The sequence below is a fragment of the Ananas comosus genome, linkage group 14 (assembly GCF_001540865.1).
Source record: "Ananas comosus cultivar F153 linkage group 14, ASM154086v1, whole genome shotgun sequence".
Taxonomy (NCBI): domain Eukaryota; kingdom Viridiplantae; phylum Streptophyta; class Magnoliopsida; order Poales; family Bromeliaceae; genus Ananas; species Ananas comosus.
In genome coordinates, this window is record NC_033634.1 from 10,050,790 (window position 1) to 10,074,660 (window position 23,871).

Here is a 23,871-nt window from a genome sequence, read left to right on the forward strand (position 1 = left end):
AATTCTTGAGCTCTATCTCCTCTCCTCCCCTTTGCATCAAATTTTAAATTTTAATATAAGATGTTTAATTTTAAATTTTAAATTTGTAAATTTTCAAATTTATATATTTTAAAATTTTAAAATTTAAAATTTTAAAATTTAAATATAGATTTTAGATTTAAATTTTAAAATTTAAAATTTAAATTATATATTTTAAAATTTAAAAATGTAAAAATTTAAAATTTATCTCGGTTCGAATTTGAGCTCGGATAAAATTTCTGATATCCATACTCGCATCCCTAACCCCGACCCAAGACCCGACCCCGCAACCCCCATCCCGAACCCAACCCAACGCAACTTTCTTCCAAACCGTTGCTTCCAAGAATCGAGATTCTCGCTCTCCGTTCGATCCGTCTGCCCTCTTCTTGCGCGCTCTTCTCCTCCCCGATTCCATTCTCCAAAACCAGGTCAGGCCGGGCGCACAGCTCGTTTCGCTAGATTTCCGATCACCACTTGCCCTACCACTCTTCTTCTTGATTTTATCCCATCTCCACTTTTCCTGTTTGCGAATCAATTTCTAGATCTAAATCAGCAAGTGGGTTGGTTCGGTCAATTTGTAGCTTATTTTCCTTGATCTGTTTAGATCTCTGTACGCACAGGAAGGAAGATCACTTCAATTTGTTCAGATCTTCTTGAAACAAGGTTAAGAAGATCATTTCGCAGGAGCATGTCATTTGTTATCAGATTTTCCATTGGAATTGTAATGTAGGAGAGAGTTTAGGGATTAATGTGCTTAAGTGAGAAGTTCTTGGAAGAAGAAGAAGAAGTCGAATTCTCGGGATAGCATAGTGAGCATGGCCATATTTTTTATGCTATTACTTTTGTTATTTGAGCTTTGAATTTCGTATGAAAAGGTTGTGTGTGAGAGGTTTATGATATTGAAAGGTAGTAGTGAAAGAGGTTTATGATTTTTCTTAACATGGTATCGGAGTTAATCCTAAGCCCCCTCAGTTCCACAAGGTCAATTCATAGATCAAATCCTCACGTCCGCCACGAGTATGAGTAGAGGCATTTAAATTGTTATGGGGCTTCTTTCTAGTAGATCGATCTTTTGAGTAACATGGTCTGATTGCTAGAGGTTTTGACGAATGTAATCGCATTTATCTTTTAGATTTTTATTTGAACACACGTTCACGGCTCGTGGTCAAAATCCGCCCATGCATGAGAGAGTAGGAGTGCGAAGTAGATATAAATTAAATACTGCTCTCTGATAGCTTAAGCTTTTAGAGAAAAATGGCCATTTCACATTAGGAAATGTAATTGATAATGGCCGAGTTAATCATCTATTTTAGTTGTCACCTCTGACGAGTTATGAAATGCTCTGTACCTTTATAAAAAGTACCATCTGGCGATTATATGCTTATTACATATTAATATGATTTGGAAGGAAATGAATATTGGTACTATTGCGAGGGTGCATACCTATGGACCGAGAATTCTCTAGCTATGGAAGGATAAATTAGTTTGATTTGATTCACTGAGCGAACTGAATTAGGCAAAGCATTCAACTATATAAAGTTTAGTGATCCTAGTGAGGAACTCAAAAGGAAACATATGTTTATATTCGATTTGCTTGTTTACATAAACAAATTTAAGTTATACAATTCTATTTAACTGTTGCTCTTTCTCTTTTCTTAAGGCATATGTTACATGTAAATCGGGATGGAGACTAACTCTACTGTTGAGGTGCACGATAATCAGAAGCAAGGGTTCGACTTGGGAGTATTTGTTGGGGATTTAGCTCTCGATGAAGATGCAAGCAGGTTTGACCTCTCCAAATTAATTTCTGTACTGCTAATGGGCTAGTGCCACAAACAAGTTCTGTACTTTAGAATTTTACATCATGAATAGAATGTTTTGTGATCGTAGGCTATTATGGCTGTTTTGGCGTTTATTCTCACCATTATAATACTTGTTATTTTCTGTCTTTAGTGATTATATTTCTTGCTTTCTAGGTACCTTGTAAGAAAGTTGATTTGTGTGAAGTTTCCAGTCTTGACCATTAAACATGTCATGTTAGCATCTGTCTTTTTGTCGTCTTGAATTTAATTGTGCAGTGTTGGCTGTTAATCATTTCCTTCTACGTTCTTTTGTTGTCTTGAGCTGAGTGGATGATTTGTTGGAAGATGCAGCTATATTTTTTGAATCTATGATGTGTAGATTAGGTCTATTTCTCTATTAGTTTGGAAGTTTCATTTATCAATCATCACTGGGCAACATTACAAGCTTTTGTTCTCTTTGAAAACCATCTTCCGAAACCTGAAATTGTTTCCTCAGTATTTGTGAGACCCCAGATAGTCCTATATATGAGATATAATAGGGCTAAACTCTTAACCCGGCTTAAGCATTTTGGGTGATGGCAAGACCCAAGAGGTTAAGAGAGTTAAGCGTGTTAGGACGGGAGTAGTCCTAGGATGGGTGACCCCCTGGAAAGTTGGGGCGTCACAGTATTGCTTTTTGTGGGCATTGAATGGCTTGTTATTCTCTTTCCTTACGTCTTTATAAATTTGCTTGCTTGCCTTTAAAACAAATTTACTCCAACTGCGCTTCCATAGAAGTTCTAGACAGACCAGACATACCCATGGATATAATCAAAAGTGACTCTACTTTGAAAATTTTCAAGCAGCCATATTAAGCTTCTTTTCTTGACAAATTTTTCCAATTAAAGAGTTCAATGAGAATCCACCTAAGGGCAAACCTGTAGCCAGCATTAATGAGACCCAGTTTGCAAATAAACTCAACCAGTTCGACTGAATACCCAATCATAGACATAAACTGAATCACATCTGGTACAAATCTAACTAGTGATGTCTAGATTTGACTCAATTTTGAAATTGTTTTAGAAAATGTTGATTAATTTGCTTCCCTAGTTGCATATGGATTGTGTTTCCTGATGGCGAGATATAGATTCCATTGATATTTGCATAATGAGCCATGCAAGCTGCCTAGTGCAGCGTATATCATAGTTAGTTAATTCGGATTCGGCAAAAATTCGGTACGGATATAATACGCATAAAATTCGTTTTCTAATTTTTAAATTCGTTGAAAAATTCGGCTTAAAGAACAGATTCAGTATAAAATATAAAATATAAGATATAAAATATAGGAAAATCTATATTTAAATATAAAAATTATATGTTTTTTATTCATATTTTCAATAATTTGGGAATAATTCGCGAATAATTCGCGAATAATTCGGCTGGCCCAAAAATTCACGAATAATTCTCTATCTTTGGAAAAAATTCGTAAACGGACCGTTTAATTCGGATTTTCAATAATTCGCGAATAATTCGCGAATTAACTAACATAGGCGTATATAAGAGGGTTAAGCATCAGTTTAGTGATACACTTCACCACTGAGTTATATTTTAGTTCTTTCTTTATTTTTAAGATTACATTAGATCACATGAAACGATGATATGAGGTTAATTTTATATGAAGTTAATTTTATCACAAGGTTCTACTCTTTGTATGCTTTACCTTATGTTAATTGTTATGTACTACATTTAAAATAGTGTAGTCATATATTATGTTGCTCTTATATGTATCCATTGACCATACTGCTTACATACCATTGCTATCTTAGAGCATAGATGTATAATTTATCTAACTTTTGAATATGTCAAGTTAATCTTAATTTACTGGCCCTAGATATGTATTTATCTAACTTTGCAATATGGTGGATTAATACTAATTTACATTGTTTGTCAAGTTAGATAACATGTTTCTGGGTGCATAAATATCTGTTTTTACACCATATTGCTTATGAGCTATGCAGTGCACTCTGGGCACCTTAGGACTTTGATTTAGACTAATGTGAGTTCTGTTTGACTAAACTAACTTAACTAAAATATAAATTGGCATTGATGGACTCAAATTTATCCTATTCGACAGACTGAAATACAAATCAAACTCAATTAGGTGAATCTTAGTTTAAAATATACTTAATTGATTGTCTTGGTCTGTATACATCATTTGTCTGGAATTCTTTATGTTGTCTTTGTCACTTGCAAGATTTTCAGTGAAACTTAAGAATTTTCTGGTGTTCTCTGACATCCTTATCACAAAACATAGTATTTTTCTCATTCTCGTGAACTTTGTTGACTATCACTGATTGCCTAGGCGGTCATGTTCATATTTTTACTGGGCTAGAAGAAGTGCAAAACTTTGAGTTCAGCTTCCTTTAAAAAGGAAGATGTGGCTTTCCTTCATGGTTATGGGAGAAAGAAAATTGCTTAGTTTTAAATTTCGATTGTAATCTATCATCACTATAATCAGGTTTTTCTTTCCAATTTTAATTTCAGTTTGTTTCCTTTTCCTTGTTTGTTTCTTACACATTTGTACCTTTTTTGTAGTGATGATGCATCATTGGATGGGCTAGAAGAGGAACTTGACGAATGTAAAGATGATGATGTAAATAGCTGTGAACTCATCATGATTTAGTATCCAGTAATAGGTTATCATGTAACATAGCATTACACGTTGTAGTATATAGGTATCGATCATCTACTGGGGATGTTGAGACGGTATTTTGACCAACTTGGTCTATCTCTTGCTATGCTGCCCAGGTGTGGGTACGTTTTGCGGCAATGTCTAAAAGTTTTAAATGCGATATGCAAAAGAAACAGAAATAGAAATTATTTTAGATATGCATTCTCTATACAATGAAATATATAAAAAGTAGTTGGGTGGTTAAAATTACAGAAAGCAATAAACATATTAACTTGAACAAAGATATTGAAATAGGTAAGTTTTGGCCACCAAGAAATGTAGTTAATCAGACCAAACAGTAACTTAAGTTTAATCAACAATGGACTATGCTGCAATTTTTATTGAAATGCATAAGATAACAATATAGAAGCATTTTGGATTCGAGCTACTTAAGAATATCTCTGATTTGACTCAGACCCACATAACCCATCTTCTATTCATATATTCCTCCTGGGTACATGGTGCTCTATTATCTGTCGAATTCATTTATTGCTGAATTGGTCTTGTTGTATTTTAGTGATTTCTTGCTTTGCTTTTACAGGAAGTCAAAAACATACTTGCTAAAGGCACAAAACTAAGGGAATACACGAAGGGTGTTGAAAACAATGTACGCAAAGTTGAATTGGACTCCATACAGGTTTGTCAATTTCATTCAGCTGTTTATGCATGCTTCATATGGCATGGGGGCTTATCCGGTGTAAAGAGTAGAATGATTTGAAAGGCCAGAAGAAATTCACATTAGGCATCTTATTACTCATGGATCATGCTATTTTTTATCTCTAATATCCTTCTTGTTTGGATTCATCCTTTTGATTTTGTTTTTTTTTGTTTTTTTTTTTGTAGTTCTTTCTTTTACCTAGTTAATGTGCTTTCTGTAGGCATTTTTGTTCAAACTTCAACTTTTGTCCTTCATTATTAATCTCAAAGTAAACTTTCTATGTGAATCCATCTGATTTAAATATACTATTCTCTCAATCTCAAATTACTCAATTGCCAAGGAGAGAGGAAATATGTTGTGTAGAATGTCCAATAAAATTTGTTGCCCCTGAAACCTGGAAATGTATTGGAAAGTACAAATTTCTCATCCTTCTAGTCCATTATTCCCTGAATCATAGGTAAATAAAATAATGGGGCATGTTCAATAGATATTGTCCAAATGAGTGAAATACGTAGGCATGTATTTTCATAAGGCTTAACTACAGGAATAGCTTATGGTGGATCTTGCTTACAAAGGCTAGTATAAAATTTACAAATCATTCATCCCTAATTAGTTCTAATTTGCTTACAAAGTGATACCTGTAAGTTTGGATATCAACTTAAAATCTCATTTTCATCAAGGTTCTAATGGATGCTTAATAGAAGAGTAGAGTTTGGAAATTTCTGAACTCGGATCTACTGTACAATACTATGTCAGCATGGTACATTCTATGTCGTGCCGGCTGGGCATTAGATGGCATGGTAATCCATAGCTTGTACATCTCAATTGTTATAAGCAAAGTAGCGACTTGCGAATATATTGGCCTTCTCTTATTAGAGTTCGCTATTCTGCATTTTCTAATTAGTTTGTGTGAAATTGTGCTGCTTTTCATGCATTTAAGATTTTTTTTTTTTTTACTGATTATGCAGGATTACATTAGAGAAAGTGAAAACTTGGTCTTATTGCATGATCAAATTCGTGATTGTGACAATATTTTGTCACAGATGGAAACTCTTCTCAGTGGGTTTCAGGTAGTCCTTTATTACTTTTGTTAAAACTCTAAAATGTTCAAAGAGGAGGTGCTATGTGTAATTATAATGTCATACTATAAAATCAGATTTTCTTGCAGTTTCGAGGGGTGGTAGTAAATAAGCCTTCTATCCTGTTCCTAAAGTTGTGATATGGTGGAAAATGGAAAGGCAATTAAACTTTAGTACTTTGTTATGTCATGATAGTCTTGATTATCCTCATGAGTTTGGCTTCTTGAGTTTTGGTTTTGGCAGTTTGGTGTTTTGTATTTGGATTTTGTAAGAATGTTTCCAAAGTTTTCAAGAGGATCTGAGGATGCAACAAAGGAGAATTGAAATAGCAATTTCTCAACATTATTCATATATTAATTTTGAATCTTATGTTACTATTAGTTGAAAAGTGGGTAACTTTCATGGTCGCTATCTATTTTGGAGATCAGCAATAATGTAAATGACCTACAGACTACTAAAATTTAACCTTCTTAAGCTAGTTTCAAATTTGAAGCTACTCTAGACAGCTAAATTTTTATAGATACAGATTAATTAAAAATGTTTTATTTTGAGTCAAATTGGTCTTGGATATAATTTCGGTTTAGAGTGATCTCAAACATCTTGGTTCAGTTTCGGAGTTTCTGCCGAGACTAAATGATATATTTACCCGGTGGGTATTAAATGTGTAAGAAGGGCAAAAGAGAGCATACCCTCTTGGGTTGTATTAACGAATATATATAGTACAAGAGATTGTCTTACTATAGTAACAATGACTACTATAGTAAGAGTATAACTAGGATTACATACTTTATAATCCTACTCTATAGAAGGCAATAATATACAGTTTCCTAATATAGATAAACTATAAAAATATATCGTAACAAAATGGTAGTATAGTTGCTTACCCATTTAGTTTTAAATTATGTAAAACTACAAAACATCTCTGTACTTTATGTTGAATGGTTGATTAAATTGCCTTCTGTCAACGTACTTTCTCCTTAATTCCATTAGTTCTCAACTTTTCCCTGCCTTACTGCAAATACTGCTATGCTATTTTTTAGGAGGCCCTTACGTCATAGGCAATGCTTCGTGAATTTCTGTAAATATTTAATTGTCTTGTGCTGGCATGTATTATGACCTTGAAGCTTGCTTTTGTCTTGTACATGGTTGATCTAAAATGATTTCATTAGTCCCAAGTGATAGATGAATGAGCCATGTGCTGTAACATGAATGTGGAAAATCATTCGAAATACTTGCTGTTACTCTGGAGCGAAATATGTAATTCAAGTGTTAAAATGTCAGATTGCTGTTATTTCTTCTTCGGCCATTTCGTTATATTTCTTCTCTCAATGATGCTATCTTAGTTATGTGTTAATTTTCTTTTGTTGATTCAATTTCGTAGATATTTATTACTTGTTGGTTCTGCAATATGTAAATCTCTCACTTATTTTGTCGTCTTTGAATTTGTCTGACTGGTATGTGATAGGCAGAGATTGGTTCGATCAGCTCCGAGATAAAAATTCTTCAGGAGAAGTCAATGGACATGGGTCTTAAGTTGAAAAATCGTAAGGTTTGGATTACTTCATCCATGATATTCTTGTGTTCATATATGTGCGAGTACGCATGAGTGCCCAGCTTCGTGAATTGGTCAAGGGACTCATATGTCAATATAGCATGCTCATCTTTCTTAATTGATTGGTACTTTTCATGTAATTAATAAAAATAGTAACATTATTCTATTGCTCTAACCTCATCCTGCGAAATTTGTAATTTCTTGGAAACTGGACTTACATGTTTTCTACGATTTCGTTAGCATTTCCTCTACCTTTTTAACAGCTCCAGCCTCCAGGGATGCTGGAAATGGCGTAATTTATTATACTAACTAATACGTGCTGTTCTTATTTTGATATTAACATTTTTCTGGTGTATAAAATTGCTGATTTATTGTCAGTTCTGAATGTTTTTTATGTAATAAATGGTTTCTCTTTGCCTGCTTACAATTTTTGCCATTTCATTTTGTTTAAATTGCTTAAGCATGTCTCCTTAATATTGCAGGCTGCAGAGTCTAAATTGTCAAAATTTGTAGAAGACATTATAGTGCCCCCACGGATGGTTGACATAATTGTTGATGGAGAGGTTGTTAATTATCCTTTTCTGTTTGTTTTCCTATGCAATTCAGTGTGCTGTATAGAATCTGACATCCTTCACATTTTTTTAATTTTTTTTCATCCTTTCAAAGTTACTTCTAACTGTGGGAGTTACTGGTTTATTTAAAATGATCGTAGTATCCCTTTTAAGATTGTGAATGTTGCGAGTGCCATTATACAAGTTAAAAAATTATTTAAGAAAGTCAGACATTAGGCTGTTGGTAAAACATTTTCTGCCTGAAAATGTTCATTGAATATATATATAAAACCCTGGCAAGGCATCACCATAGTTAATGATCATTCTTGTCAGTTGAAATCCCTATTATCCTTGCTTGGAGTAGATCCTATGAGGAATGTCATGCACGGCATTGTTGTAGATTTAATATTCTACTGCCTTCATTTCGAACCTCCATGGAATGGACACTTAGCTTCTTATCTGCTCCGTTTTATTGTTTAAAATACAGAATTAACCATTTGAATACAGCAACATTATGAAACTCTATTCATGAAAATTGACTTATCCTTTTTAAATACAGTTATTGTAGTGGTTAGTTTCTCTTTGGTGCAGAAAATCTGGAGGAAAAAAGTCTAGTTAGCAGGGTTTGAACATATTGTTCATGATCAGTGAATCTGCTCTAGTTAAGGACATGACATAGGTTCCTAATACTGTTAAGCAGGTTATTGTTTCAATTTGCACGTAGTGCTGTTAGTCTTGAACCGGAGATTCCGTAGTATCACAACTAATAGAGATTATCGAAGAATATAAATTTAATTTTTCTTTTTTTTAATTATGCGCCGAATCTTACTGTGGAATTTGGTGCATTTCTTTTTTCGAAATTCCAAATTTGATAATAAATCATAGCTTTATGAAAGGATCCTACTGTTATCTAGCAAAGAAAAGTAAGTGAAATGGGAAATTTGGGCTTATCTGGAGTGGTTATGTGTATCATGTCAATCCGTGGGTATAATTTAGCATGAAATACTCATCTTTGAATAATTGATTGTTTAGTGATCTCTTTATCATGTAGTTTATTTGTTGTTTCTTAAGATATCGCAAAGATAATAGAGTGGTATTCCCAGCAAATAAGAAATTTTTTTTTCTGGTGGGCAGATAATATACTGCAATTGTTATGGTTTATGCAGGTAAATGAAGAATATATGAGAACGCTTGAAATTCTAAGCAAAAAGCTGAAATTTGTCGCAGTCGATTCCATGGTAAAATCATCCCAGGCTCTAAAAGATGTTCAGCCTGAGCTCGAAAGACTCCGACAAAAAGCAGTCTCAAAGGTTTCATAGATTGTTACCAAGATATTGGCTTCTAGATTTCTTTCATATGCTTGCATACATGTGCCTACCTTGAGTTATGTTAGAGTTGACCTTTTCTTCCGTTCTGCTTTTGTGCTTGTAGTTTCAAGATCAGTAGGTTCTTAACTGCATAAATAACTGTGGCATTCGATGCTGCTTTGGAGATTTTCTAAATATTCTGATATTTGTTTTTGCTTCATTAGGACAATTGATTAGTATAATAGGAAATACAAACGAAATCATATTTGTATTTGTCCTTTGTACGTAGGCTATAGGTGATTATTGTTTTCTTGCAATTTCATACTTGAATTTAATCAACACTTGATTGAACTATTTAGATGAAATGTTATTTTGAACTTAAATGTAAATGCTGTTTGATAAGCCTTTTGCGGCTCTTACATGGCATCATACATGTTGTGGCTCATCTAATGCGGTGCTTATTGCTCCTGGTAAATGCATGTGCTAAGCTGATCTTCTTGAAGTTAGTCTTAAAGAGGGTAAATATACCTCTATTTTGCAAAGAAATTGCAGCATTTCCATTAATGATTTATAATTCATGGATGTTGATACGATTGTTTGATTCTGCAGCACTTCTTTAGAATCTTATAGCCTTTATGTTATTGGCCTTTTTTTTTTTTTTTGTTATCAACGTGAAAGCAATAGAATATCCAAGAATGTAAGACTTGTGTTGCAATGTTTTTCCTATAAAGTAGAAATAATTTGCAAAGTGCCAACTGTGTAGTGCATATGTCGTAGGCGGGTGCCTTAGGATTCTGAAATTTTCTTATGAATGACTGGAACAAGGTTTGATGCTTCAAGTAACTATGCCTGTAATCTTTATATGTTCTGTTTTTGAACCTATTAGTCCAACTGTAGCTTCTGTGGAAATGTTGTTCTAGAAAGCTGTTAGACGTGTCTTTATTTCTCATCATTGCTTTATCAATAGCTTTCTTGCATTTAAGAATATGAGCACTAATTTGGACTTTTTGCTTTTTGGGGTCCAAGAGCCCATTCTGTCTTCTTAATCAATTCGGAAAACTCTAGATCATTTGGTTGCCACCTGCTTTTCTGTTGGTCAAGTAAATAATTTGTTCCATAAGCTAGACCACACAAGCACTTAATTTCTGTCTCTATTTATATCATATCTATTGAATTCGTTGTAGCATCAATAGGAACTATCTTGTGACGTCTAACTAGGTGTCTAGTATTAGCAATTTGATACAATGGGTTGTTAACCATATGATGCAAGATGGTTTTGCTCAAGTTACTAGCACTACCATGCTATTACTTGTATAGAAAGCACTTTCTCATCATTTTCTGATCTGATCTCAAGCACATTCACATGTCTTGGTCTCCTCTTAGTCTTATACTTTATGTAAAATGCCTTGTAGTATTAGTCACTCAACTCAAGCACATTCACATGTCTTGGTCCCCTCTTAGTCTTATACTTTATGTAAAATGCCTTGTAGTATTAGTCACTTAATGAAACAAGTTATTAATCATGTGGACTGAAATGAATACTTAAACACTTCCCCATTTATTAACGTAGCATGGTTACACGTACTGCATATATACTTACACTTCCCCTTCACAGTTGATGTGGGAATGATTTAAGACAACATCTTGTTGTATCAATCTGGAAATTAAGCTATCAATTGTCCAGAATCAATTCCTAGTTTTTTCTTAGTAAGACTCAGAATCAGGAAATTAACCTGTAGTTATTATAGGCATTTATTATAATCTTGACCTCCTACAACATTTGTATCACACTTATCTTCTCAAGTTATATTCATCCTAACTAATCAAGATTATTATAAAGATGAAAAGCATGTCATTGTTAATTCATATTTTTTCTACCTGCAGGTATTTGAGTTTATCATACAGAAGCTCTATGCCTTGAGAAAACCCAAAACAAATATTCAGATTCTTCAGCAAAGTGTTCTTCTGAAGTACAAGTAGGTTATGGCTGTATTTTTGAGAAAGTATATTGTTTTTATCCTTTTCAAATATCGTTTGTGCAAGGAAGCTTGAAACCTACTCTTTTGTTGCATATTTCAGTTGTTTGTTACTACCGAACCTATAGTCTATGGTTGCTATAACTGCAATCACCCTAGAATGACTGCTAACTGTTTTGGAAGTTTACTTATCTGAAACTATCACGGAATTTCCAATTAATGGAATTTCTTCTGTTCCGTTACTTCCATTACTTCGGTTACTTCTGTTCCATACTTAATGGTGGCAGAATATCTTTTTATCATCTTTCTGAATATGTGTTATCTACCTAGTTGTTAGGAGAGCATATTTGATTTTTCTTTGTTTTGAAACTCTCCACTTCTGAAGGATTTCCTTGAGGGTTTCCATAGATTGCGTGATCTCAAATTTTGCAATAAGGTATATAGATCTGTCTGTCAAATGCCCATTTCTTGCTCAATTTTTCCTGGATCAATTAGTCGAACATAAATTGCTGAGGATGATGTAGAAATCCAGTCTTTAGAGTTTTTCCACATCCTCTCTAGATCAAGGGACACATCTAACTTCTTAATAAAGCTAAGATGGACTTAGATATAGTTAGGATGATGCAGGAGAAATATGAGTCTTCCTTCTAGTTTTTGAGCTATTACATTTGTTTCTTTTTTAACTGCATCATAGAGTTTTCTGAGGAAAAAGAAAAAAGAAATAGAATTCAATGAACTGTAGTAGGATCTTCTTTCTGTAAGGACCATGGGTTCTGCTACCTAGAGAAGGACACTTCCTTGAAAATTCTTTCTTTACAAATTTATACGCATTTCAAGAATGGAGTTTCCTTGGCAGTTTATAGCCAAGATAAAATCTATTGGATATTGTAGTTTTTAACTGTAGTGGAGCTACTGCATGCCGTTTCTATATGATCACGATTTTGGTTTTTGCAGCCCTATTTATCTTCAATAATCCATGAGTCAATTATGTTGAACGTGTTATTAACAGGTACTTGATCCTTTTCCTGAAGGAACATAGTAAGGAGATCTATGCAGAGGTTCGTGCCGCATATATTGATACAATGAACAAGGTGAATATCGTCGACATGTTTTTAGTGAATTGCACTTTGGATGTGGATCCATTTTAATTGTATCTAAGGTTATGAATGTCTAAAATTCGAGGACTTGGAATACTACCTTGAGATTTTTTTGTTTGGCCTGTTAACCTTGTTGATATCTCCTCAACTGTATCAAATGTGCATAATGTCCTTTGAAAGAAACTCTTGTTAACGTAGTTATTTTTAATAGTATTGATATAAAGTACTTTCTTTCTTTATTTATTTTGCATTTTCATATTTGCTGATTGCCTTCAGAATTTTCATAATTGACTTCTTTGCACATTTTTGTTTCTCAGGTCTTAAGTGCACATTTTCGTGCATATATACAAGCATTGGAGAAATTGCAGCTGGATATAGCTTCAGCAACTGATCTAATTGGAGTTGAAACTAGGAGTGCCAGCCTTTTCTCGCGAGGAAAAGAAACTTTAAAGTCTCGTTCTTCAGTTTTTGCCTTAGGCGAGAGAATAAACATTTTAAAGGTATTCTATGACTCAGTCATATAGCGTATTGTAGTGTGACATAACATATGTATGACCATGAACTTGCCTGCTTCTTTGTTTAAATTTCAATTTGCATAAAGAAATATCAATATAGATTGCCTTACTGAGAAACAAATATCCAAATATTAATCTCTTTGATTTTCTGAGAAACCCAGCTAGAAGTGGTCTTTCTTAATGTATTTTCCTGTTACTTACACTTTGGGTAGTTCAACAGTGCAATTATTAGTTTCCTTTGAGTTGGGCACTTGTATGTCAATAATGTTGACTGGTTTTACTCTTATAAAAGAGATTTTGGCTAAGTAATGTAGTTTTCCTTTTGCAAGTTTGCCTTCTTTGTCACCTTAATATAGTTTGTCGAAGTTTAAAATTTGACTTATAGGAAGAATACTTCAATATAATGAGGTTTCACTTTATTAGTCGACATTTTGATATTCCAGGAAATTGATCAGCCTGCATTGATACCACATATAGCTGAAGCCAACTCTCTAAAATATCCATATGAAGTTCTCTTTAGAAGCTTGCACAAGCTTCTGATGGATACTGCTACTTCAGAGTAAACATGGATTTGGTACTAGTTGTATGATCTTTTGTTGATTGGTGAATAAATGCTTAATTGCTTTCATTGATTCAGGTATCTTTTCTGTGACGATTTCTTTGGAGAGGAATCCATTTTTCATGAGATATTTACAGGTAGATGAATTAGGCTGTTGTATTTGTGCATATATTGTTCCTTGCCTTTTGCATGATTCATCTAACAATGTGTCTAACCTTGCCTTCGGGAATATCATAGCATGCTCTTTTTTGCTCTTTATCCTAGCGTTGCTGTAAGATGGATGCTGCTGATCATTTGTTGTAGAATAACTTGCTAGCTATATGTATCATTCATTTTTCTTGGTGTCTAATTCCCGTTTACCTGTAATCAGCTTCTTTTTCTTTTTTCTTAGACAAGTTGCTTAGTTGTTTAACAGAAAGATAGTTGTCATATGGTATCGTCGGGCAAGTTAGCATAATCTTGCCTTTGTCACCAGTCAATTTATAATTAATTAAACAACTAGCTGTGTATATTTTTCTTTATGTATTTCTTGACGGTATAGCAGGAACAAACAATTAAAGTATCACTTTGTTGCCTATACGGGTTTGGGATGATATTTGTTAGTTGTAATATTTTATATGATGGTAAAACATGAGTAGGCTGCTAGGGTTAATGATATCGCTCTTATGCAGAGTCCAAAGTGATCTTATTCTTTGCGAATTTTAGAATGTGTGATAAACTATTGGAACATTCGCATATTTAGAGAGTTTGCAGCTGGCCTACTATAACAAACTATGTGGGGGTGGCAATGCGTTGGTTTGAGTTGGTTCTGGAAATGAGCTTTTCCTTTTCATTTTAAGCCATTACCAAACACCAACTTGACCTTTTGAACTATCTAACCCGAGAAAATTGCTTAAAGCTTACATGATCCGATCCAACCTGAAAATATAGTTATCATGACCCAAATCAGGTCATGGGTTAGTAACCTGAACCCAATCCAAGTTTTATGTTATTTTGTCATTTCAATTGAGAACTTAAAAGGTAAGTATAATAACATCAGCTGCATGGACAATGCATTTAGTAAATTTATTTTTAATATTTTTCTTGCACTGATATAGTGGGGAAGTTGATTACTAGCTGAAATTGAGTAATAATTTTTCATTGCCTTTTTCCAGGACCATTCCAGGTTATAGACGATCATTTCAATACAGTACTTTCAAATAGCTATGATGCGATTGGTTTGATGATTATGATCCGTATTATTCATCAACACCAGGTATGTTACTGTCCCAATGTTGTTAGCAACTTTATAATGGCAATAGATGTGACTTGTCGCATGGAGGAACATGATTATTCACTTCTATCAAATGTGTCTTCTGTTATTTCCTTTAAGTTTTTGAATTTTTAGTTTGTATCTTGCTTCTAGATTCTAAGGCTGGAAGATGTTTAGTTTTGGTCAATAACTGTATGGTTATTAGTAAGGATTGTTTGGTTGTTATGGTTGATTAATGCTGTATGATATTTTGAGCTAATATTGAAAACTTATTATATATCTATTTGGAAGAGACTCGGGAAGTTACAGCAATATTCTTGTGAGAAAATTACATTTAGGAAGGTAGGGTGTAAGTCTTTGGTACTATTCATAATAAGAACTGATAATTCATGTTCATCTTTGTTCTTAATTGTTATGAGGGAATTGTCTGGTCAAATCTGAATATAGTTAGAGAACTTCTCATCTGATGAACTTCCTTAAGAGCAATGTAGACTTTGTTACATTCTAGTTACTTCACAAGATTCTTGAATCGAGTTGGTTTAATTTCAGTCATCGAAGAAGGACCATTAAATTATGGAGCACATCTGATCTTGGTGGTAGAACTTTTCCGTTATGGGTTTAAAATTTATCCAGTACACTTGTCTGCAGGCTCTTCCCTCAAAAAAGGTAAAAAAGAAAAAAAAAAGAAAAACACCCAGTTCACAGACACCGCTAAATGTTGAGAACAATAATAATAGCACATAGGCTGGAAAGAATCCTGACCTGTGTATAATCATCATGTGGAAGGGTTTTCCAACCTGTGAGCTTTTCCTTTTGGGTTGGTTCTGTCTTCGTNGTAGGGTGTAAGTCTTTGGTACTATTCATAATAAGAACTGATAATTCATGTTCATCTTTGTTCTTAATTGTTATGAGGGAATTGTCTGGTCAAATTTGAATATAGTTAGAGAACTTCTCGTCTGATGAACTTCTTTAAGAGCAATGTAGACTTTGTTACATTCTAGTTACTTCACAAGATTCTTGAATCGAGTTGGCTTAATTTCAGTCATCGAAGAAGGACCATTAAATTATGGAGCACATCTGATCTTGGTGGTAGAACTTTTCCGTTATGGGATTAAAATTTACTCAGTACACTTGTCTACAGGCTCTTCCCTCAAAAAAAAGGAAAAAAAAAAGAAGAAGCACCCAGTTCACAGACACCGCTAAATGTTGAGAACAATAATAGCACATAGGCTAGAAAGAATCCTGACCTGTGTATAATCATCATGTGGAAGGGTTTTCCAACCTGTGAGCTTTTCCTTTTGGGTTGGTTCTGTCTTTGTCCTCCATCAACTGCATTTATCAGAACATTTAGATATTCAAATTTGAGCAAAAGAGAGTGTGACCGCTTGACCAGATTTGTATTATTGTAATTTGCATATTATAGTTCTTGGCTTTTTTGTGGTTAATGATGAAATACATTGTGTTGCTATTTGAGAATTGGATTTGTTTGTTGATGATAGCCATGTGTATTATTTACACAAACAAGAATTTTGATGTTATATAAGTTCTCCAGCTAACAAGAGTTTTATGTTATACAATTTTCTCGTGTCTGTGTACCATCTATTTCTCAAAAAATGTGCTTCACTATGNTTCTTTATCTACCATGTGTCTGTGCTCTAAAAAATGTGCTTCACTATGCAGCTTATCATGTTTAGGCGGCGAGTTCCTTGCTTGGATTCATACTTAGACAAGGTATGGCTTGGAATGCTTTAAGGTTTATTTTCCAACTTATTAGATACAAAGCTGTTGTTTTATCTTGTTTGATATTTGTCCTATCATGTTTGATATTCACTTTGGCAACTTTTTGTTTCTAGAAAAAATCATTTGATGAGAGGATCATGTGCTTGAGTCAGCAAATTGTTCAACTGGGCCTCAGCTTGGGTTGCAATTTACATTTCTTAGTTTAGTTGAGTAATTAGGTCAATTTTTGTTCAGCTTTAGGGGTTGGCAAGTTCAATTTTACTGATATACTTTGGGGCTGCCAATTGCATTAGTTAAAAAGGGTAACTCGCTACTTATAACCATATAGAGCCATAAGGAAAGCATTTTGTATTGAGGCACACTCTCCGTATGTTAGGATAATCAGATTCTTTTAGATTGTTCTATTGTAACTTAAGCCTTCAGCTGCTTGACTGCTTCTCGCTGCATCGTGAATCAAAAGCTCCAGATTGTAGGTAGCCCAAAAGCAGCAAAGTTGATTCTAGCTGCAGCTGGTTGCATCCAGAAGCATGTGCAAAAGGATTGCTAAAACACGCTATTTGAAGTTATTGCTGAGTGGCAGCAGAAGCTAATCCGAATGGACCAGTATTTCTTCGGAGGTCTTAATGACACGACGAGTAGTACAAGTTGATTCATATCTAGTCACTTCAGATAGCATAATTATCTGTCAATATCAAAAAGGGTTTTTACCCTGATTATGCTGTTGTACTTCCGAGTCTCGTTAGATATTCTCGTTCTTTTATTTTAGCTTGCTCCATTACATGTTTCAGTTAAGTGTTTTTATAGGGTCAATTGTTATTTCTTTTCTTTTTAACAAGAATTACTGATACGATATATCGTATCAAATGGGCAGGTCAATATGTCTCTCTGGCCTCGGTTCAAGATGGTATTTGATCTGCATCTTAATAGCTTGCGCAATGCCAACATTAAGGCACTGTGGGAGGATGACGTTCATCCGCATTATGTGATGAGACGGTATGCCGAATTCACAGCATCTCTTGTTCACCTTAATGTTGAATCTGGCGATGGTCAGGTGACTCAGGTTTGTTGAGTGCATTCATTCATTTGATTAATGGTTTTGCAAAGAGTGCTTGAATATTGTCATTTGTACATCTGATTTGTATATCTGATTTCCTTTCAGAATATACCAACTACCTAGGGTTTGAGTTTCTGCTCTTCCCTACTCAATTTGAATGGGATGAAAACAAAGTGAATCTTTTTTTTTTTTCTCTTTTTTGGCATAGCTTGATCTCAATCTTGAGAGACTGCGGATGGCTGTTGAAGACTTGCTTGTTAAGTTGGCTAAGATGTTCTCAAAACCCAAGTCGCAAACAGTTTTCCTCATAAACAATTATGATATGACAATTGCTATACTAAAGGCAAGCTGTTCTCTTTTTCCCTTCTAGTTTATATGACGTTATGTTATTCTATCTATGCAACCTGCTTAATAATAAAACTTTGTTAAACAGGAAGCTGGTACGGAAGGCGGAAAAGCACAATTGCACTTCGAGGAACTTCTAAAGAGCAGTATTGCTATTTACGTGGTATCTACTTAAGATGGGATTGCCAATCATTTTGTTGTCGTCATATATGCATGTTTCAAAATGCTATAGCATTTACTTAGCTTTAGAAATTTGATTAAAGCATCTAAAGCTGAAATAGAGGATCGAATTGTGAGAAACAACCTAAAATTTATTGGGTACTTTGATTTTAAGAGGATGAAAAAATCATGCGATCAGATTGCGAAGGCAATGATTTTAAGCTTTAACGGTGATCCGAAATGCTATTCGAATCAGTTCAGCCTGATGTTTTCCACTAAGAGGAGGGTCAGCTTTTTCGGATGTTGGAAGAAATTAAGTAGGATCCTCCGTATTATTTCTCTTTCATAACTCTCTTCTAATATTAAGGTAACAATACTCTAAAATCCCATGACCGCCAAATTTCTCCTTATCATCATTTTGGGCCTTTCCATGGTTCTTGTTACACTACATACTTGAACTGTCTCAGACTTCCTTGGTAGCACATACCATCTCTACATTTTATTTGTATACTACATTTCGTCAGCTGAGACTACGGAAAAGAGAAAAAAAACACTTATCCCTTTATTCTACCTAAAAAAACAAAACTTTAACCAAAAATTTCAAGTTTTCGAGGAGGAGACATTAAAAAGAAGTGCCCATAAATACCCACCAAAACAGTGGCTGAACTCCCTCACGCGCTCGCTAAACTCCCTTCGCATCTCCTACACGTATAGCCACTCCGCCAATGCCCCAACACCCTAACACTCACCTTACGCCCACCAACTACTTCTAACACGCACCTCTTGCACTACACCCATACCCAACAATGTTTTTATAGCATCCTACACCCTCCCTAAAACCCACCAACTCTACTCTAACACCCCATAAAACCTGCCAATCCTACCCTAACGCCCTTATAACGCCTAATCAGGAAAGGGAAACTAGTATAATGTGGAACTAATTCCACCCCGTAAAACATTTATATATTTTCCCTTATCTGCTTACACGATAAAATATATGGGCATGCATAATAAAAAAGCGTTAGGCCACGTACTCTATAAAAGTTTTAAATTTAAAATAGGTACGTGGACCACGTACCTACTAGAGTATTTGGTAGAGATAAGAATAAATAAAAAAAGAGAGAAAAGAAGAAGAATAAGCTAGATTTGGTGCTCATGTTTTATGAATTCAGTAAAATAATAATAATCCTAGAGATGAGGAATATATGAATTAATATTAAAAAAAAAAGGTAGGCTACACCTAAATAACCTCGCAATGTCTGAGATGTGCAATTCTAGGATTCTAGGAGCAGTCCGTGTGTGTATCTTGTTTTAATAATCCGTCTTAATGATCCACTACCCTCTAGGATCTTTATCGGGAACGCTCAAGTTCTCCACGGGTGGTGCTTTGACCATTGCATCGTGAAATAAGGGGTATCGTAAATCGAGAATATAAAAGCCGACTATAAAGCGAGATTATGGTTTACATTGTTGGGATCGATGATCGTGATATTAAGTAATCTAGGTTTGGTGGATCTGTTTTACAAATTCTTATTATTATTAATAACAATAACCCCGAGGTTAGGAATATATGGAATGATATTAGAGAAAGGTAAGCTATATCCTGATACCACCGAAATGTCTCTATGGTTGATATTACCGGGTGAAGGGTGGGTTAGTATTAGGAAAAGGTAGACTACACGCTGATAACCCCGTAATGTCTCTATGATTACCATTGTCAGACGAAGGGTCCTTCCAGTGGCTAAAATCTTGATCAGGGCGAAAGATCCTACCAGTGGATGTAATCTTAATAAGATAGTGCTTATACGAATTGAGAGAATTAGAAATCCGGATAGGTGGTAGGTTTTATAATAATAGCCTAATTCTCGAAATCGACATGATATAGAATATATATCCTGATAAGGTTTAAAACTCTTATAGAAAACCCCCAAAGTATAAGGAGAGGGGAAAATCTTGACTGTGCATGTTCGTCCGCTTGAGATCGGGATTGTATAAATTGAGAAAATTAGAAAACTCGGTTGGATATCGGGTTTTATAATATTAACCTAATTAATATAGGATATATATCCTGATAAGATTTAAGATCCCCATAAAAGAAGTAAAAGTAATCTGAGTTTGTGTGAGTGTTCGTTCGCAACACACTAAGTAGAGTGATCGGAATCGACTAGAACAACCTCGACGCGAGATGGGTGCTGTCAACGGTTAACCCCTCGATGTGAATTTAGCGACGTACTGAAAATGAATCAACTCTAAGTAGAGTATAAAGGTCGATCATAAATTGAGACTATGATTTACACTGTTAGATTGTGTGATTGTTATTATTGAGCAACCTAGGTTTAGTTGCCGGGTTTTTTGAATTCATATCAATAATAATCATCCAAGAAATTAAGAATATATGAGTGATTACCAGGAAAAAGGTAGACTACACTCTAATAACCTCATAATATTTGAGAGAGGCGACTCTGTGATTGTAGGAGCAGTCCTTGAGTATCTGATCTTAATAGTCCGTTACACTCTGAAATCTCTACTGAGAAAGCCCAAGTTCACCCCACTGAGGTTGGTTTCAGCACCATATTATTAAGTAGGTCGTATCGTGAAACGAGAGTGTAAAGAACGAAGATAAGCCGAAACTATGGTTTATATTACTAAGCTGGGTAGTCCTTATTATTGAGAAACCCGAGTTTGGTGGCTGGGTTTTAAGAATTTGATTCAATATTGATACTCCTAGAGATTAGGAAGCATGGGTTAATATGAGAGCAAAAGTAAACTACATCTTGATCATCCCGTAATGTCTTATTATGAGTTCCTAATTTCACGGGTAGCCGTGTCCGGCATAGATGGTACGGCATAGCACGGTCATTCTACAACCGTGCTATGTCGGTAGCATAGCTACCGTGTTGAGTTTTGAGAGATAAGAACTTTAATCATTCAATAAAAGAGTTGTTTCAAGTTTTCTAAACTATTTTTATGCATTATTTATTAATCATATAAAACAATGATTTCTTTTATTTATAAAGTATGGTAATGCACAGCTATGTGTATATAAAAAAACTGGACGTATGTAGCCATGCCGGGCTGTGCGTGGTACGGTATGGCACGGCTGTTCAAAAGCCGTATTGGGACATGGTGCCGTGAATATAGGGACCAATTCTNTAATTGCTTATTATAATTTTTATTAATTTTTTTGAACTTTATTGAGAAAATTACTTAGTAATTTAAAGAAAAGAGAATTTTGAGCTGTATTATTAGCACGGGAGATGTATTGTGCCAATATTTTGTCAGCACAATACGATACATATGACCCGTGCCGATGGGTATTTAAATCCTTGATATTAACATTATTGCAGATGTCTTTATTTCTAAACCAGTTTTCATATAGAGTTCTACCATAAATTTCACAATTACCATCATCAGCATTACATTTAGCTTTTGACGTTGTTGTTAGTTTAGGTTAGAATAGAATCAATGAATGGCATAATCAATGGAATATCATTAAGGGATAATTTTTGAAATGATATTGAAGAAATTAGTGAACCATGATGTAAATGCACCGTATTCATTGCTTTGCTATTGGCACCGTTACTTATTCTGACATTTAGAGACATTTGTTCTTATATATGGTTAGACACTTAAAGCTATAATATTCTGCAGGAAGAACTGCTTCTGGAGCATTTCAGCGATCTAATCAAATTCGTCAAGACACGAGCATGTAAGTTGCCTCTGAATATCTGTGATTGCTGATCATCCGATTCAACTAAAAGCTGACTAAATCTTCATTTGATTCATGTAAAAACAAACAGCCGAAGAGACGGCGGCCACAAGTGCAGAAAAACCAACTGTTAGCGATGCGGAGCCTCTAGTCAAGGATTTTGCGAGCAGGTGGAAGGCAGCTATCGAGCTGATGCACAAAGACGTGATTACTTCTTTCAGCAACTTTTTATGCGGGATGGAGATCCTCAAGGCCGCCCTTACGCAGCTGCTGCTCTACTACACGAGGCTCTCAGAGTGCGTGAAGAGAATCTCCGGTGGTTCCGCTCTTAACAAGGACTTGGTTTCCATATCCTCGATACTCTACGAGATCAAGAAGTACTCGAGGACATTTTAGTTCTTCACTTAATTTTTTTTTTTTTTTGTTCATTTGTAAAATTTTTACAAAACAGAGAGGAAAAGGTATACTTCAGCGTACGACGAGTCGGCGAGCTTTTGTGCATTTGAATCTTTCATCTAAGATGCTTACTTATGCAACACATTATGGACTAGCCACATACATTATGTATCAGAGGTTACTTATCTTTGAGTTCTGAACATGTAATGCTGTATTCTCTGGAATACATTTGGATAGAGAAGGATGCTTTTGTGAGACCCATGGTTCAGTCAGAACTATAGCCTGGTTTCAATTTTCTTTTATATTTTTCTGCTTTATCTGAATTGCCATCTTTAGTATAATGCATTTCCTTCCATCTGATCATCCAATTTCGGATTTGCGCTTCGAGGTGCCTATAAATGTTTCTTCTTTTAGAATTTCAAATTGAGCATCTTCTATCGGATCGGTACGCCGCATTTTTCTCGATTTATGGTGCAGTTTTAATGTCGATGAAATCAGGACACTGGTAGCATTTGAGTGAGCCTAATCTCCTGGAATTGTCAACTATCAAGGCTGTCGAGGGAGAAAGATTTCCACCTTAGAATAGCAACATTTAATAATAAGTCTTCATGTTGCACATAAAGTACAAGAACTACAATTTTTAAGAATATTGTTTTGAATTGGAATTATCTTATTGTTCTTGTTTAGATTCTGTATCGTCGAATATGGCACGATGAGATTGATTTCAGGTATATTCAATGTGGTATAACTATAAAGAAGATTTTTTTTTTTTTTTTTTTCTTTTCGGGCAGGTGTCTCAATGAATTAAATAATTTTTAGCAATTGAGAATCTAAAGTCGTTGCTCCTCCTATGGTTCATGGTTCCTCTGGGATTATGATTGTATAGTTCAAGTTTTGGATCCACCTTAATGCATTGCATTCCTTTTAGGGGTGGAACTGGGCCGGGTTTGGGTCGGGTAATACTATGCCCAAGCCCGGCCCAAAAGAAAATATTGGGCTTCGGGTTGGGCTTTTACCCAATTTTTTTTGAAAATTAAGGCCCGGCCCAAGCCCAAGCTCAATGCTCAATACCCATCGGGCTTTGTGGAGGCCCATTTTATACATTTATCATATAATACATAAATACTTTTATTTGTATAAAATTAAAATAAAATGCCTATTTTTAGTTTGATCACATCAAAGAAATTAATATCTAATATCAAATATATTCTAATATGGAACTAAATATTTTGTTAATATATAATATATCCTCATATATATAAGTATATATCATTAATAACAATATATNTTTTTACCAAAATCATTAGGGGATTCATCAGAGCTTAGGATCCACCTTAATGCATTGCATCCCTTCGGGCAAGATGAGCATGCAAATATTTTGCTAGAACAAAA

The 23,871-nt window shown here is 34.6% G+C and overlaps 1 protein-coding gene across 8 annotated transcripts; it reads left to right on the forward strand.

The window, feature by feature from the left end:
* LOC109720293 (vacuolar protein sorting-associated protein 52 A) lies at window positions 296-22,781 on the forward strand. Of its 8 annotated transcripts, none has more exons than XM_020247307.1 (21): window positions 303-446; window positions 623-827; window positions 1,679-1,802; window positions 4,395-4,452; window positions 5,072-5,167; window positions 6,157-6,258; window positions 7,733-7,816; window positions 8,302-8,382; window positions 9,537-9,680; window positions 11,562-11,653; window positions 12,663-12,744; window positions 13,068-13,250; window positions 13,709-13,824; window positions 13,903-13,961; window positions 14,979-15,079; window positions 16,757-16,807; window positions 17,688-17,876; window positions 18,079-18,213; window positions 18,304-18,378; window positions 22,026-22,083; window positions 22,175-22,781. In XM_020247307.1, exons 3-21 carry the CDS (start codon window positions 1,702-1,704, stop codon window positions 22,477-22,479), a joined length of 2,112 nt encoding a protein of 703 aa, XP_020102896.1. In that variant the 5' UTR covers window positions 303-446; window positions 623-827; window positions 1,679-1,701; the 3' UTR covers window positions 22,480-22,781. The 8 variants fall into 8 exon arrangements, with proteins under 8 accessions (XP_020102894.1, XP_020102896.1, XP_020102899.1 ...); XM_020247310.1 differs by having other exon boundaries at window positions 623-681; XM_020247309.1 differs by having other exon boundaries at window positions 639-827.

Excerpts from the sequence above, each read along its gene's own strand:
- LOC109720293 (XM_020247305.1), top strand. The coding sequence starts at position 1,702 with ATGGAGACTAACTCTACTGTTGAGGTGCACGATAATCAGAAGCAAGGG. Across the intron at positions 8,383-9,536 it reads ACATAATTGTTGATGGAGAG|GTAAATGAAGAATATATGAG; the intron begins GTTGTTAATTAT and ends TGGTTTATGCAG. Across the intron at positions 15,080-16,756 it reads GTATTATTCATCAACACCAG|CTTATCATGTTTAGGCGGCG; the intron begins GTATGTTACTGT and ends TTCACTATGCAG.